The sequence below is a fragment of the Aspergillus puulaauensis genome, chromosome 5 (genome assembly GCF_016861865.1).
Source record: "Aspergillus puulaauensis MK2 DNA, chromosome 5, nearly complete sequence".
NCBI classification, from domain to species: Eukaryota; Fungi; Ascomycota; class Eurotiomycetes; order Eurotiales; family Aspergillaceae; genus Aspergillus; species Aspergillus puulaauensis.
Genome location: NC_054861.1, coordinates 3,787,356 through 3,802,196, shown reverse-complemented (window position 1 = coordinate 3,802,196; position 14,841 = coordinate 3,787,356). Strand labels below are relative to the sequence as shown.

Below are 14,841 nucleotides of genomic sequence, written 5' to 3'. Positions count from 1 at the left end.
GATGAGCAACAGAGAAGGTCTGCATTCTGTACCAGAGGACGAATTCGTGATTTCCGGACATCATGCTGGAATCGGCCCATATGCTGTTAGGGGCCATCGTTTCCTGTGATGCTTAACAAGTCCCGCCTTATATACGGAGGAGAGGACTTTGAAAATGGATACAGCCAACAGAATGGGAGTCACACTCGAAGCATACCACTGTTTATATGACGCGTAATGGAGAATGGATCGCAGTTGAGGGTTGCCATGATGGACAGGGGAATGCAGGTACGAATCTCTTTACTTCCATATGAAACAGCATACGCAGGTATATTTTAATTAAATATTAGCAATAGTGGATAATATTCCTAGATAATAAGTTACACAACACAATTACCGTTGATATCACCGAAATCCAGCAATCCTGTGACTATCGGCCTTGACGTGTCGGAAATTAGATTCGTGGCCAGAGATGTTATCATATTCCTTCGTCTGATCGAGATCTCTGTATTCGATGAGCTGCTCTCGACCCAGGACTCCGATCTGGGCATTGTGCCCCTTGATATGGGCCTTTATATTGGTCTATGCAAGGGGTGATCGCCTAATGCTCCACAAGGCGTCATGATTTCCATACGATCGCTGCCACATTGAGGAACGCTGTTTCCTCCAGCTGAATCTATGAAGATCTTTTTACTTTTCTGCTGTTCCAGCGTGATCTACATTTACGATGTTGTTATCTGCTCTCTGGATCTTCCGAAGTCGCGTAGGGCATTCCAGATCTGCCGCGCAGCAAAGCTTTGCTCGCACCAGACCATGGCCTCCAAAGACAACGCGGCTGTATCTCAGAGCCATATCCCTGCAAGAGACTCACAGGAGTTCGACAAGAACACGGCCAGCATGCTCGACCATGCCGAGGCCGACAAAACACCAGCCGTCGCTGACTCGGTGGAATCGAGGGAGCCAACACCAACAACAGAAAGCGTCTACAGCGTCAAAAGCACCAACGAGAAGATATTCATCATCTTCCTAACCGGCCTAGCCATGATCCTCTGCCTGATTCCAACAAACATCGTTCTGCCCATTCTCCCGACACTGAAAGCCCAGTACGACGTGTCAACAACAGACATGAACCTGCTCGTGACCGCGTTCTCGCTCGTCCAGGGCATCACCCCAGCGCTCATGTCGTCGCTCTCTGATTTCCAAGGCCGGCGCATAGCCTGGATGGTCGCATTGCTAGTATACACCGCCGCCAACATCGGGCTTGCTTTGCAGGACACTTACGCGGCGCTGATTATCCTACGCTGTCTCCAGAGCGCGGGGAGCAGCTGTGCGGTTCCATTTGGATTCGCAGTCGCAGCAGATGTGGCGTCGCCTGCAGAACGGGGCCGATACATAGGCACACTCCAGGGGTGCGTATTCGGTGCGTTCGCCTTTGGCCCGGTTATCGGCGGCGCGCTGGCATCCTCGTTTGGATGGCGGAGTGTCTTTTGGTTCCTTGCTATCGGCAGTGGTTCGGAATTGGCTTTGTATATCCTGGTTATCCCCGAGACCGCTAGGAATGTTGTTGGGAATGGCTCCATCGAGCCCAAGTCTTGGTGGAGGAGGCCTGTGACGGAGAATATTCGACGGCGGCAACAGTATGCTTCGAAGGGCGAGTGTAAGCCACTGACGGACTCAACAAGTCCGAAGAAAAAAATTAGCATGGCACAGCTACTGCAGGCTTTTACGATACTTGCAGAGAAGGATGCGTTCATTCTCATTCTGTTCGCGAGCCTGCTCTACTACGGCATCACGGCCATGTGGGCATCCACTGGGAGCCATTTCGGCAGCTTGTTCGGCCTCACTACCTTAGAGGTGGGGTTCGCTTTTCTGTAAGTAAACATATGCCCGCTTTCACAGTACTCTTCTAATTTGCCTTTAGACCATACGGAGTCACCGGGGGCATTGGCTCAGTACTCAGCGGCAAGCTGCTTGATGTCAACTACAAAAGAATCCTGCGCCACCAAAAGCAGACCGAAACCACCACGGACTTCCCATACGAAGTCGCCAGACTCCAGGTCGCCGTCCCGTTTGCACTCATGTCCTCGCTCTCATTCATCGCGTACGGTTGGGTCGTCGAAACCGGGCAGTCACTCGCAGTGGCATTAGTTCTGCAGGGCCTTATCGGGGTGGGCGCAACGCCGCTGCTGGGGGTTATATACACGCTCCTGATTGACCTGTATCCCGCCCAGGCTGTTGCGACGCAGGGGGCGGCTGATCTGGTGAGATGCTGGCTGGGTGCTATTTCGGCGGCTGTTATTGACTACATGTTGTCGAGTATGGGGTGGGGGTGGTCGTTTACGTTTATTGGGTTGATGATGATCGTTGCGATGCCGTCGGTTGTTCTTGTATATGTACGCGGTTCGGGCTGGCGGAAGGAGCGAGATGCTCTGTCTATACAGTTTGATTAATCTGCTACTACTATTACGGGTGTTCTGAAGCTGCGATTGCTCTATAGATACTTAGTTTATTTCACTTTGCAGTATATAGATATAGAAGATATTAATATTATGCTGTGATTTTACCGGTGGTTCGAGATTGGCTTGTAGTTTGTTAGACCTGTTCCTATTCCATTTGTCATTAATTCATAAACATATACAGTATTACAAAGAACCGCCTCCTAAGAAAGTGGCAACAATATACCCATGTGTCAATGCCGGCCCTAAAGTCGACCCGGCGCCCAAATAGGTCCGCCCCATAATACTCGCAGCCGTGTTCCCAATAGCAAACAGCCCCGGTATAGGCCGTGATTCCTTGTCTAGCACGCGTTGAAACTCGTCCGTTAAGAGCCCGCCTTTCGTTCCCAGGTCACCAGGCCAGATGGCGACGGCGTAGTACGGGGGGCGATCTACGGTTCCCATATTGGGATTTGGTCCGTTTGCAGTGGGCTCTCCGAAGAAACTGTCATAGGCATTGTTTCCCTTGCCGTAGTCAGTGTCTGCTCCCGTTCTACAAAGTTCGTTATATCGGCTGGTTGTGGATGCGAGGGCGGCCGGATCGATTCCAATCTGCTGCGCCAGGTCCTCGATCGATTCGGCCTGGAACATTACTTTCCGGGATAGAGCCTCCTTCGAGGGCTTCGTTCTCGGGAGCAGCTTTCCAAGCATGTATCTATTGCGGTAGTCGCTGTCCATGATCAACCAGGCCGGGATAGCGCTGACCTTCTCATTCCTGGCATACTGATCGTGGCCAGCATCAGTATAACTCTGAGCTTCATTCATGAAACGGCAGCCACTAGAATCAACGATAAAGCAATGCGGTCTTGCACGCTCACTCAGGGCAAAATGGTTTTTGAAAGTGACCGGGTCCACGATGGTTGGTCCCCACCAGGCATCGTCCATCAAGGCCGTGTCTGCGCCAACTCGTATACCTTCAGTAATGGCATCGCCTGTATCTCCTTTTGGTGAGCTGGTCCACGTTGTACTGGCAGGACTGGGCATGAACTGCTCTCGCATTTTTTTGTTCTGTGCAAAGCCACCTGCTGCGAGGATGACTCCTTTTGTTGCCCCTATTTTCTTGATAGAGTCTCCTTGGAGTGATTGCACCTCAGCGCCATGGATACCGCCTTCTTTCCCCTGTATGAGCCGCGAAATCTTCGTGTTCACGCGAATGTCCGTGCTTCCGTGTTTCAAGTTAAGGTATAGCAGCTGTGCCACCAAGCCCATTCCCAGGCTAACTAGTTCCTGGCCAGCAAGTGCCCTGACCATCAGTGGCAGCATCACTCGAACTGTATGAAGGAAAGCACCTGGAGACGACATGGAACGAGTGATCACAGGCGCATCATTCCCATATATCGCGACTGGGGATAACGGGGGCGGCAACTTGGCCCGCCACTCTTTATCCAGCTTCTTCACATTGAAGACCTTTGACTCTATCGTGCGGCCTCCGCCGCTACTAATCGCACCCTCTAGGTCCGGGTAGTAGTCAGGGTATCCTTTGCTGAAATGGAACTGGAAGCCCAGCTGCTGCAGAAACTGAACCATCTTCGGGCCGTTGTCGACGTACGCGTTCCTCCTCGCCAGTGACGATGCCGGACCAGTGTCTCCAACGGCTTGCTCGAAGTATCTCAGAGCTGCCTGTTTAGAATCCTTGATACCGGCGGCTGCGGACACTGGATTACAGGGGATCCATAGCCCTCCGCCAGATACGGCCGAGGCGCCCCCGATCGTGGATTCTTTCTCGATTATGACGGTGCGCAGTCCCAGCTTTCTTGCTCTCAAGCTGGCTGTTAAAGCCCCGGCTCCGGAGCCGATGATTAGCACATCGGTCTCTTCGTCGAAGTTCCTCGATGTATCTCCTGTTCGTTGTGGTGTGGTGGATAACGGCCGGACACGGTTGCCCTTCGTGACAGCGCACCGGGCGCAGTGTCTGAGACTATACATGGGCAAGAGCCGGGAAAGGATAATACTCTCGAGCAGTGCAAGTGTGAAGCAGCAGATCAGCTTGGGAAGCTGGAGAGGAGAATCGCGTCGCCAAGACGCTATTCACTGCAAGTTGACTGACTCGTAAGCATCCCCTGCTGTTAACAAGGGGTAAATCCTGTAGAGGAGATAATTAGTTGATTAAATGGTCCACTATCAGTAGTTCACTAGCTAACTAGTCACATTCTAACTGGAAAATTAATTCCTGCTTATTCACTGCAACTTGACTGACTCCAAGCCACCCCCGCTGCCACTCACTAGTCACTAGTCTTCAGTTGTCACTCACTAGTCGCTGGCCCAGCTGTCATTAATTAACATGTGTTCCTGTTAATCCTCCACATTCTGGAGACTCTCAATATCAAACATGTTGTGCTTTAAACCAAGAGGATATCCGGGGCGAGCCCTGCAGCAGGCTATCCAAACCCGCTTCTCTGGACCCCCCCGCCAACTGTCCTCGAAACCCAACCACCCAGATGCCGATGTCATCGTCGTCGGCGCCGGGGTAGCAGGCGTGACAGCCAGCATCGCCGCAGCGGAGAAAGGCGCCTCAGTAGTCCTGCTCGACGACGCACACGGCGGCGGCGCAACAGCCCTATCCGGAGGCGTCGTCTACGCGGGCGGAGGCACATCATACCAAAAAGCCGTCGGATACGGCGACGACACACCAGAGAACATGTTCCGGTACTTGAAAGCCGAAACACGCGACGCCGTCGATGAAGACACGCTGCGCCGGTTCTGCAATGAGAGTGCCTCTCGTATTGAATGGCTGGAGTCGCGCGGGGTGAAATTCGAGGCGTCGCTGTGTCCTCATAAAACGAGCTTTCCGTCCGATAAACACTATCTTATCTTTTCAGGGAATGAGAAGGTGTATCCATACAACACAGTGGCGACGCCGGCGCCGAGGGGGCATCGGGTTGTTGGGCGTGGGTTGTCTGGGGATCAACTGTGGAAGCCGCTGTTTCGCAGTGCCCTGGATGCAGGCGTGAAATTTCTACCGGCAGCCAAGGTCGATCGTATACTTGTCAATGAAGATGGGTCTGCAAAGGGTATCGACTTTAAATGCCTCCAGGCCACAGGCAAGGGCTTTTCTCGACATCGAACCCTGACTTCAGTCGGGAAGGCATTCCAGCTTGCATTTCCAGGCGTCGCGGACTGGTTCCTGAGTCGGGCGGATCGTATATGGAACCGAGACGCTTTGGCAATGTCTCTCAAGGCCCCTGCTGTAATTCTGGCTGCGGGTGGTTTTACCTTCAACGAGGATATGCGACAGCAATACCTCCCGCAATACTCGCAGGTTGCGCCACTAGGAACGAGAGGCGATGACGGGTCGGGGATACGCCTGGGACAGTCTGTCGGTGGCTCAGTAGACAAAATGGACAACATGTCTGCGTGGCGATTCCTGTATCCCCCGACGGCGCTTCTTGAGGGCGTTATTGTCTCGCAGTCCGGGCAGCGCTTCGTATGCGAGGACATCTACGGTGCGTTTCTAACAGACAGGATGGTCAGAGATCACAACGGCAGGGCATACCTCATTCTAGACTCTTCGCAGCGGGACAAGGCGACGAAGCAGCTGCGTGAACAGACAAGGCCGGAATTCTGCATTCCACGACTCCATTCGCTGAAATGGGACCATGTCAAGGCTTCATCTCTCCAAGATCTTGCCACAAAGCTAGACCTTCCTCCTACTGGGCTTCACAATACTATCACTTCATACAACGATGCAATTGGGGAAGGAAAGCCAGACCCAATGAATAAACATGCCGAATTCTGCTCCCCAATCGCCAAACCCCCGTTCTATGCACTCGATATCTCCCCGCGACGGACCGGGCTCCATGTTGTTCATGGACTTACACTGGGGGGGTTGCGCGTGGACGGTAAATCTGGATTAGTTCTGCGAGGGGATAATACGACTATTGGCGGTCTGTATGCGGCTGGGAGGACTGCTGTTGGTATCTGTTCGAATAGCTATGTGAGCGGGCTTTCTCTTGCTGATGGGGTTTTTGCTGGTATCAGGGCTGGTGAGCATGCTGCGAGTCATCTACAACGTAGTTCATTTGAACAGTAGCGTCTTGAGCTCTTAGAGCCGTAGGCCTGCCATGATATGTACACTAAATCCACCAATCCTAATATACCTAATGAGAAATGCTTGCTGATACAATCTACTCGTAGCAGGAATATTGACTATAAGACCTCCAGGATCAGCAACATGATACTCAAAAATAAGTCCGACATGGAATAAACCTACTCAGACACCCCCTCCCAGCCCACACACTTCCAACAATCAAAGAACCGCCCCGGATCATACCTCCTCTTGATCCCCAAAAGCGCCTCATAATTCCCACCAAAGAACGTGTCTTCCCACTCCGGCTCTAGATAATGCGCCTCATTCACATAAGCTCCACCCCCAGGTGTCAACTCCTTCAATTCCTGCACAGTCCCTAGCCACGCGTCTTGTAGTTTCGCCTCTTCTTCGCGTGCAAGTTTCGTCGGCCATCCACCTGTCATGATCGTGTGCCAGAGGGCATCCCGCCAGGCAGGGTTAACGCTCGTCGTGTTCCCGTTCTGTACATTCACGGGTGTGGTCATTATAATCTGCGCCAGGGTGCCGTCATCAGGGATGAGCTTGTTGCTAAGGTGGACTCCACCTAAGAAGGCATCGACCAGGTCGGAGATAGTGTTGTTTGATTCGAACAGGGATTCCGGGATGAGTCTGCTGGCGACAGCCTCGAAGATTCCGGCCGGTGTTAACCTCGCCGCGATGCTACTGGTGAGATTCAGGAAGCCGGTATAGGAGGGATAGGTGGTGTATTTGCTTTCTGAGACGTGGATGTCGGACTGATTTGTTAGGAAGGACGAGAATTCCGTAGTTAACGCCTTCAGCGCAGTGACGTTGTTTGAAGGAAGGACGAGGTATATCTCGGCTTTTGAAGGCCAGTAGTAGGCGTGTCCTGAGATGTTATTATGAGACCACACAGGCTGGTGCGTTGCATGTTGTGTGAGAATTTTCTGGAGCGCAGGGTAATTCGTCCCAGTAGTGTTCTTCCCCTGCGTCGCGAAATGCGCTTTGAATGAGTACACATTTATCTTAACCGCAGGATGAAGCTGGAATCGGTAACTCGTTAGAATAGCAAAGGCGCCACCTCCTCCGCCACGCATAGCCCAGAAGAGGTCGGGGTCGTTGCACTGGTTTATAGTGCGGAATTTCCCATCGGCAGTGACGACGTCGAATTCAACTGCGTTGTCCACCATAAGGCCGTAGGACGGACCAAACACGCCATGTCCGCCTCCTTGCCCGTACCCACCGGCTAGGCCAACGGAGCCTTCGTTTCCACCGGTAACGTCCATGTTGAATTTCTGAAAGTAAGTGTACACATCGGCCGCCTGCGCACCAGCGCCTATTTCTCCGATATGTTTGCCATTTGCGGCAGGACAATTCGACGCTGTAAAGGTTTCGTGGTATTTGGTGGTATTGATATTGTGAGTCCAGATAGCAAGGGTATTAGGGCGAGTGGAGCGGCCGAGATAGTCATGTCCTGTGTTCTTGATACTAACCCGCAGCCTATGTGCCTGGGCAAATTTCACAGCAGTGACAACATGCCTGGGTTCATGGGCATCGACATACAACGGCGACAGTCAGCCGAGGTAACATTGATCGGAAAGGTGCTGAGACGTATTCGCCGCATTGAGTGCACATGTTTGAGAGTGACATGATTCCCAATTGAGACCTGTTGTTGCACCGTATACGCCTGTCCGTGGTTGGTTTATGTAGTAGCCGGCTTCAGCGACGTCGCATGCTGCATGGTTGTAGTATGGGGAGTCATAGTAGCAGCTTGCGGCGTAGGGAATTGTTCGGTGAAGGTTGCCGGATAGACTCCCGTTGAAGCTCTCCCATTGCTCGCTCGAAGGCCAGCAAGGATTTCCAGGCTTGCATTTGTAGGCTGATGCCGCTGCAGTGGTGATAAAGCCAACGAGCCCTATAGCTTTGAGGGAGACAGATGGTAGCAACATGATGAATAAAAAATGAATGATATGTACAAAGTCAGGAAATGCAGGCGATTTGACGTCGTATTTATATAGTGACCGCAGCAATCAATTGCAGCCTAAGCCCTGGCCATAACTGGGACAGAGCTGAGCATGAGGGATAAAACATGATTGGTCCGACTACTCGACTGCTCTATTTGGACTAGTGGCATAGCTGTTATTGGTAGGGATCGCCACGTTCAAGGCGAAGCTCAACACAACGAACCAATCAGGTTGTTAGCCCTATGCAGAGCCCAACGCCGCAATGCTTATCACCATTTGGAGCTGCCAGCACTGCCGCCTTCGAGCTCTGCGTGTCATTAGAAGTAATGTTGAGTGCGTAATAGCCGGATTATTCTGTGGTAATGTAGGATGTCACATTAGTGTAATGGTAGTGTGTACTGGGCTGGTTGTCCTGATACTCGTCTGCAGGTATATATATATATCTATATTTTTGTGAGGTCTTTGGGATTGGATGAGCCGCATCACAAAATTAATTGGCAACAGTTGGAATGGTGATAATTTATAATTGATGTAAGAGCAACTAGAAAAGAAACCAAATTTATGAGCTTATACAAAACATAATACAAGTGGTTTGCGACGGGATTATGGCATCGGGTGTTCGCGGTTGAATACAACCACCACGGCACCACCACTATATGCCACGTTCGCACCTAGCTTGGCCTTGGTTAATTTGACAGTTCCACATCGGATGTGGTTCCGAAATGGCCCAATTCGGAACTATGAGCCGATCGCAGCATGGTGAGATAGAATACAGCGCTACTTTACGGCTGTCCATGTTCGATGTACTTGATGGCCCAGCCCCGGGAGGGAAGGCCACAATAGGCAGAAAGTCTTCGGGCAGGATCAGAAGTTAACAATTAGATAGGTTCTAGATTATGCCAATTATATGCTAACAGCCACTATTTAGTCAACCCGGCAAAGCTTGCCATTCTCCGCAGGAAGCCCATTCTCAGTGATAACCCGCCAGAACTCACTGCCAACCGCCGTGACCGCATAAAACACATTCTTCGGATCGAGCTTCTTCTTCAGGGCCAGGAGACGGTCATAACTCGACCCATAGAACGCCTGCTGGAAATCCGGCTCCATCCGATCCGACTCGGACAGGTAGGCACCGGAGCCAGGACTGGCGTCCCGCCAACGTTGCATGTGCTTGTAAGTGAACTCGTGGCGCGCTGTCTTGATTTCGTCTACGGTGGCATCCTCAGCCCAGTTGACGCTGGAAATAGCATGCATGACGGCCTTTCGCCACGCGGGATTAACTGCGTTATCGGGGTTTCCGCCGTTTTCGAGAGTCGGGGCCATGTTGAAGGCGATGAGGGTGAGGCCTGCGTCGGATGATGCCTTGATGGCATCGAAAGTCCGGTTTAGAAGGGACTCGTCCTGCCAGTTTTCTCGTGGGAAGAGACGGGAGGATGTTCCGACTGCTGTCTTCTCTACGGTCTCGAGGGGGAAAGAGTCTAGCCATGCGTCGTAGTAGTTATCGTAGTGGGTTGTTTTCGGGGTAAATTCGATGCCCAATTCCTTCAATTGTTTGAACCAGGGCTCGAGAAGGGCATTAGTCTCTTCGAGGGTCTTGTTAGGAGCAAAGAAGGGTTGCATGAGGAAATTGAATCCGCCATCTGCCGTCGGCGTAATGAAGAAGTACGAGTAGATGCCTGCGTCGGAGTGGGGGATGAAATAATCAAGGTAGGCTCTGAAGCCCGCCCAGAAGCTGTCATACGAGATATCGTCGCCGGTAGAGAAGGTGAATGTTGATGTTGTCGCAGGGATTGTCGGGTATGCCTTGACAGTGACGGATGTGACGACTCCGAAGGTGGCGCCACCTCCACCGCGCAATGCCCAGAACAACTCTTGGTTCTCGACGAACGACGCCGTCAGGAATCTTCCGTCTGGAGTAACAACTTCCATTGAGAGCGCCTGGTCCGCGCCCATGCCGTAGATGGAGCTCAGTGGGGAGTGGCCTCCGCCAAGAATATAGCCACCTATATCTCGTTAATTGAGTAGGAGGAGATGGATGGTGAAAATTCTTACCCATTACACCGACAGTCTTATCAAAACGAGCTAGTTAGTGTGACTCAACATCAATGGCTGGCTACGACATACCTGGCCTTCACCCCCCACAACCATCAAACCGTGCTCCGCCGCGGTCTTATAGATCTCATACGCCTGAACCCCGGATCCCAATTTAAAAGCTGCCCCAGTCCACTCCGTCCCTTCAGCCTTGTAGTTTTCAATGTACTTGGCGTCTTTGAGGTTATGTGTCCAGATACTCAGGGAACCACCGCCACCGGACTTGCCTGAGAAGTCGTGACCCGTGTTCTTGACGACCAAGCGGATGCCCGTCTCGCGTGCGAAATTAATGCCCAGCTGGACCTGGGCAACATTGGTGGCATTGATAACGTAAAGAGGGTAACCACCCATGGTGCATTTTGCGTCAGTGTCGTTGGTGGGCTGGCACGTGAGGCCCTGGTATACAGGGGACAACATTTCAATAGGGTCGGGGAGACTGGTGGTGTTAGCACAGAATAATACGACAGGTGTGCAAACATGTGAGAGATATACTGGAAATGCGAATTGGTCCATTGCGAGGTCAGGTATTGGCAGTCAGCAGCATCATGCCCGGAGCCACTGTAGCATGTTGATGCGCGAGGAACAGCCCTGATCAGAGACCCTCCAGTTGTCTTGTTCAGCGAGGCCCATTTGGCGTCGTCTGGCCAAGACTCGTCTCCTGGATAAACCTTGCAGGAGGCCTGCGACCGGGGGGCATTGGCATTGTGACCATCCAACGAATCGAAGTCGAATAGGGCTGCCTCGGAATCACCCAGACGCTGCAGATCGGTAGGCTGGAGCTGGACCTTCTCGAAGTCGAAGTATTCCTTGCCACTCGGGGACACCGTGCTGCCCAGTGCACCGAAGGGACTGCCTGTAGTTGCGGCGACAGTGGCCAGGAGGAGGCATAGGGCGCGCGGCGTGAACACCCCCATTTTGACTTGGAAGGATACGAAGGTGTGCGGGAGTCTGGAAGGCGAGAGAGAGTTTGTCGTCGATTTAAGTTCCGGCATTTGATTAAAAGGGGAGTGATCAAAGCCAGCGCATCTGCATTATTGGCGATACATGCTGCATCTCGGCCCCTTTCTTCCTTCCACAGGGGCCCCAATCAGGACCAGACGAACACGTTCCGGTGATTGCCGGGTTTCAGATACAATGTGGATTCATTAAACAGCCAATCTGGAGTGGAGCAGTAAGCCGGAATTCGATCGATCCAACTTTGGTCTCCAAAAAATACAATATGGTTCCCGCCCCCAATCCACCAAAGTCAATTTACCACCGGGGAATCGCAAGGTAACAGATCCTGGTGTCTTGTAAATGACGGTTAATCCGCCTATCATAAGCGCCACGGCAAGTAACAACCGGGAATATACGAGCGACAAGTATTGGAGTTACGAGGAACAGCAACCCCCCGGAGATTCGTCTCTCTCCCTCCGAGCCCGAGTATTTGGAAATTAAGAATTAAACTTTTCAAGATGGTGTCGAGGTTGTGTCCCGATGCCGGTGGCATATATGTGCTCAGGGACCGTGCTGGACCGTCCCAGCTCAACTGATATCCGGATCACTCACTTGGATCCGACACTCAATTCTGGGCTTCGCTGGCGTAACCGCGCTCGACATGGGTTGAGGCCCTCGTATCAATCCAATTGAGGTACGGGATTATGTGCAGGTATTGCTACGTTAACCTCGTTAACCGGCTTGTGCCAGACCATGGCAGACAGCATTCAAAAGCCGGGGTTGATCGTTATCGCCATCTTCCCAGCCCTCAGTACACTGGTGGTTATATTGAGATTCTACTCGCGATATCTCATCCGACAATTTGGCTGGGGTGAGTTAGCTGACGACCAGAGCACATATTGGCTATCAGGCTAATTTCCTAGATGATGGCTTAATTATTGTTGCATGGGTATGCCTCTTGCCCTTTACGACCCGGCCTTGTGTCTAACCTAAGCACTAGTTACTCGCAGTTGGACAGGCAGCCACGGACTGGATGTGTACGTACCCGATGCCAGTTCCTCTCCCATTGCTAATGGCCTCTTGTCTATCATACAGATACAACAGTCACCTGGCAAGGATACCACGTCTGGGACATTCCAAAGCAAAGTCTCGACGAACAAGTCCTTGGGGAGAAATACAACATAGCAAACCAACTCCTCTACAATCCCATCCTAGCCATCGTCAAAGCCTCTGTCATCATCTTCATGGGCCGCCTCGAAGACCGTCGGCCCGTTGTCCGTTGGAACCTCCGCCTTTTATTCTGGGTTAATATTGCGCTCATGATTGCTATATTTCTGGCTGACCTGTTCCAATGCACTCCCCTGCGCTATGCGTACGCCCACCCGGCCATGGATCTAGCCGCGCAAAAGGCCGCCGGGGCAGATGAAAATGGAATGAAGGATGGAGAACTAGTGAAAGGCGGAACGTGCATCGCACAAGTCGGGTTCTTTCTCGGCTCGGCCAGCTTCACCATCGTAACTGATATATGGCTGCTATGCATCCCCAGCATCATTGTCTGGCGGCTACAGATGCACCGTCGGAAGAAGATTGCTATCATTGTGGTTTTAAGTATGGGTGTAATGTATGTCTCCCAATTTCTAAAGTGTACTGCTCTCATCTCACCACGACTTGCCCTGCAGAGTCACTGCCGTTGGAATCGCCCGTTTAGCGGTGTACGCACACAGATACCGCCCGGATAACCCCGATCCCACCTACGATATTGGCCATATCACGTCCAGTATCGAGGTGAATGTCGCGATAATGACAGCATCCGCCACGGCGTTTCCGGCCTTGCTCAGCCGCATTGCCCCTCGGATCTGGTCCAGCATTGATCGGAATTCGGAGCGGCGCCGCCGAACAAAGCCTTCTTGGTCAGCAACGATGGGAGGTGGAAGTGGCACCCGCAGTGGCGCTCGCCGGGGTCGAGAGCGCGCTTCTTATATCATGATGGGAAATATTAAAGCACACGATGGGACTGACACTAGCCAGGAGGGTATTATAAGGCAGGAAACGCACTCTGCTGTATCGCCAAAAGACGGGATATAATTTAAAAATTTAATAATGAAAGTTACTGATAGACCACAAATTTCAATGTTTCATTCACCTGCAGGCAAGATAGACTTGTTAGTTGTTTCAGATGTGATGATCGATTGGGCTTAGCGGGAACGGCCCGCATCGGAATCGGAATCGGATCGAGATCGGCGGCTTTATTTTTATTCTACGTAGTCACTGGGTTGGCTGAAGTGGGGGACATTCATGATTTATACCATTTATACCGGTATGTTCTAGATCGGGCGGAAGCGCGTGTAGCGGGATGCTATATCTAACTGATGTCACTGGGAGAGTGGCTTGTGCTTACACCTCGTATTCCAACTACCCCTCTCCGTGTCAACCCCTGAGTGAGCTTGTCCACAGTTCCAACGTCTTTGCTGGATCTTCACTAACAACCATTCAGTTCGAGATGGCCGCCCTACGTGAGCCCGAGATCGTTCTCTACGACCTGGCGTGCACCAAGAACATCTGCTTCTCGCCCGTGGTCTGGCGCATCCGCCTCATGCTGAACTACAAGCGCATCGCCTACAGGACTATCTTCCTTGAATTCCAGGACATCGAGCCAACACTGAAAGAGCTGTATGCCACCCCATTTTCTATCAATAACCTTCGAACCACTAACCAAAATATACCCATGCAGCGGCATTCCCCCCGCCACCACAGAGTCCACAATAAAATACACCGTGCCCACAATCCACCACATCCCAAGCAACAAATACATCATGGAATCCGCGCAGATCGCAGAGTTTCTCGAATCAACATACCCCGACCCACCCGTCCCACTAACCTCCGCACTCGGCCGCGAGATCGAGTCCAAGGCGCGCGCCGTCGTCGGCACCATCTTCGGGAAGTCCATTATGGCGCGCGAGGTAAATATCCTGTCACCCCAGGCGGGGGAATACTTCCGCCAGACGCGCGAGCCCAAAATCGGACGTCGGCTTGAAGAGTTACTCGCGAACGAGGACGAAACCTGGGACGCGGCGGATGGAGATATTCGTGCCGTTGGCGGCCTCATGCAAAGGAATAAGGCCGATGGGCCGTTTTTGCTGGGTGATCGGCCTAGCTACACTGACTTTTTTATTGCTGGGGCTCTTCAGAATGCGAGGGTTATTGATGAGGGGGTGTTTCAGCGGATCTCTAAGTATGATGGATATAAACAGATTTATGAGGCGTGTTTGCCTTATATGGAGAAGGAGGATTGAATGGGTGGATGGGGGATCAGAAATGTGTATGTATTCTTGAGTTTCAAGACACGCAAATG

At 52.0% G+C, this 14,841-nt stretch overlaps 8 protein-coding genes across 8 annotated transcripts; 5 read left to right on the top strand and 3 right to left on the bottom strand.

The window, feature by feature from the left end:
* Nucleotides 1-216: 216 nt before the first annotated feature.
* Nucleotides 217-576, top strand: APUU_51469A (uncharacterized protein; the record flags this gene model as incomplete). The annotated part of the gene is made up of 2 exons (XM_041706580.1): nt 217-267; nt 352-576. The coding sequence occupies 2 exons, from the start codon at nt 217-219 to the stop codon at nt 574-576; spliced, it is 276 nt and encodes a 91-aa protein (XP_041558952.1).
* Nucleotides 577-792: 216 nt separating this feature from the next.
* Nucleotides 793-2,429, top strand: APUU_51468A (uncharacterized protein; the record flags this gene model as incomplete). The annotated part of the gene is made up of 2 exons (XM_041706579.1): nt 793-1,850; nt 1,901-2,429. 2 exons carry the CDS (start codon nt 793-795, stop codon nt 2,427-2,429), a joined length of 1,587 nt encoding a protein of 528 aa, XP_041558951.1.
* A 192-nt stretch (nt 2,430-2,621) lies between these two features.
* Nucleotides 2,622-4,400, bottom strand: helE (3-ketosteroid 1-dehydrogenase helE; the record flags this gene model as incomplete). The annotated part of the gene is made up of 1 exon (XM_041706578.1): nt 2,622-4,400. One exon carries the CDS (start codon nt 4,398-4,400, stop codon nt 2,622-2,624), a length of 1,779 nt encoding a protein of 592 aa, XP_041558950.1.
* Nucleotides 4,401-4,803: 403 nt separating this feature from the next.
* Nucleotides 4,804-6,504, top strand: APUU_51466A (FAD-dependent oxidoreductase; the record flags this gene model as incomplete). Its single annotated transcript, XM_041706577.1, has 1 exon — nt 4,804-6,504. The coding sequence occupies one exon, from the start codon at nt 4,804-4,806 to the stop codon at nt 6,502-6,504; it is 1,701 nt and encodes a 566-aa protein (XP_041558949.1).
* Nucleotides 6,505-6,598: 94 nt separating this feature from the next.
* APUU_51465S (uncharacterized protein) lies at nt 6,599-7,784 on the bottom strand (the record flags this gene model as incomplete). The annotated part of the gene is made up of 2 exons (XM_041706576.1): nt 6,599-6,620; nt 6,685-7,784. 2 exons carry the CDS (start codon nt 7,782-7,784, stop codon nt 6,599-6,601), a joined length of 1,122 nt encoding a protein of 373 aa, XP_041558948.1.
* A 1,602-nt stretch (nt 7,785-9,386) lies between these two features.
* APUU_51464S (uncharacterized protein) lies at nt 9,387-11,545 on the bottom strand (the record flags this gene model as incomplete). Its single annotated transcript, XM_041706575.1, has 4 exons — nt 9,387-10,465; nt 10,515-10,530; nt 10,587-10,989; nt 11,046-11,545. The coding sequence occupies 4 exons, from the start codon at nt 11,543-11,545 to the stop codon at nt 9,387-9,389; spliced, it is 1,998 nt and encodes a 665-aa protein (XP_041558947.1).
* A 697-nt stretch (nt 11,546-12,242) lies between these two features.
* On the top strand, nt 12,243-13,574 carry APUU_51463A (uncharacterized protein; the record flags this gene model as incomplete). The annotated part of the gene is made up of 5 exons (XM_041706574.1): nt 12,243-12,360; nt 12,413-12,438; nt 12,490-12,526; nt 12,585-13,110; nt 13,169-13,574. 5 exons carry the CDS (start codon nt 12,243-12,245, stop codon nt 13,572-13,574), a joined length of 1,113 nt encoding a protein of 370 aa, XP_041558946.1.
* Nucleotides 13,575-13,989: 415 nt separating this feature from the next.
* Nucleotides 13,990-14,782, top strand: APUU_51462A (glutathione S-transferase family protein; the record flags this gene model as incomplete). Its single annotated transcript, XM_041706572.1, has 2 exons — nt 13,990-14,159; nt 14,221-14,782. 2 exons carry the CDS (start codon nt 13,990-13,992, stop codon nt 14,780-14,782), a joined length of 732 nt encoding a protein of 243 aa, XP_041558945.1.
* Between the last annotated feature and the right edge of the window lie 59 nt (nt 14,783-14,841).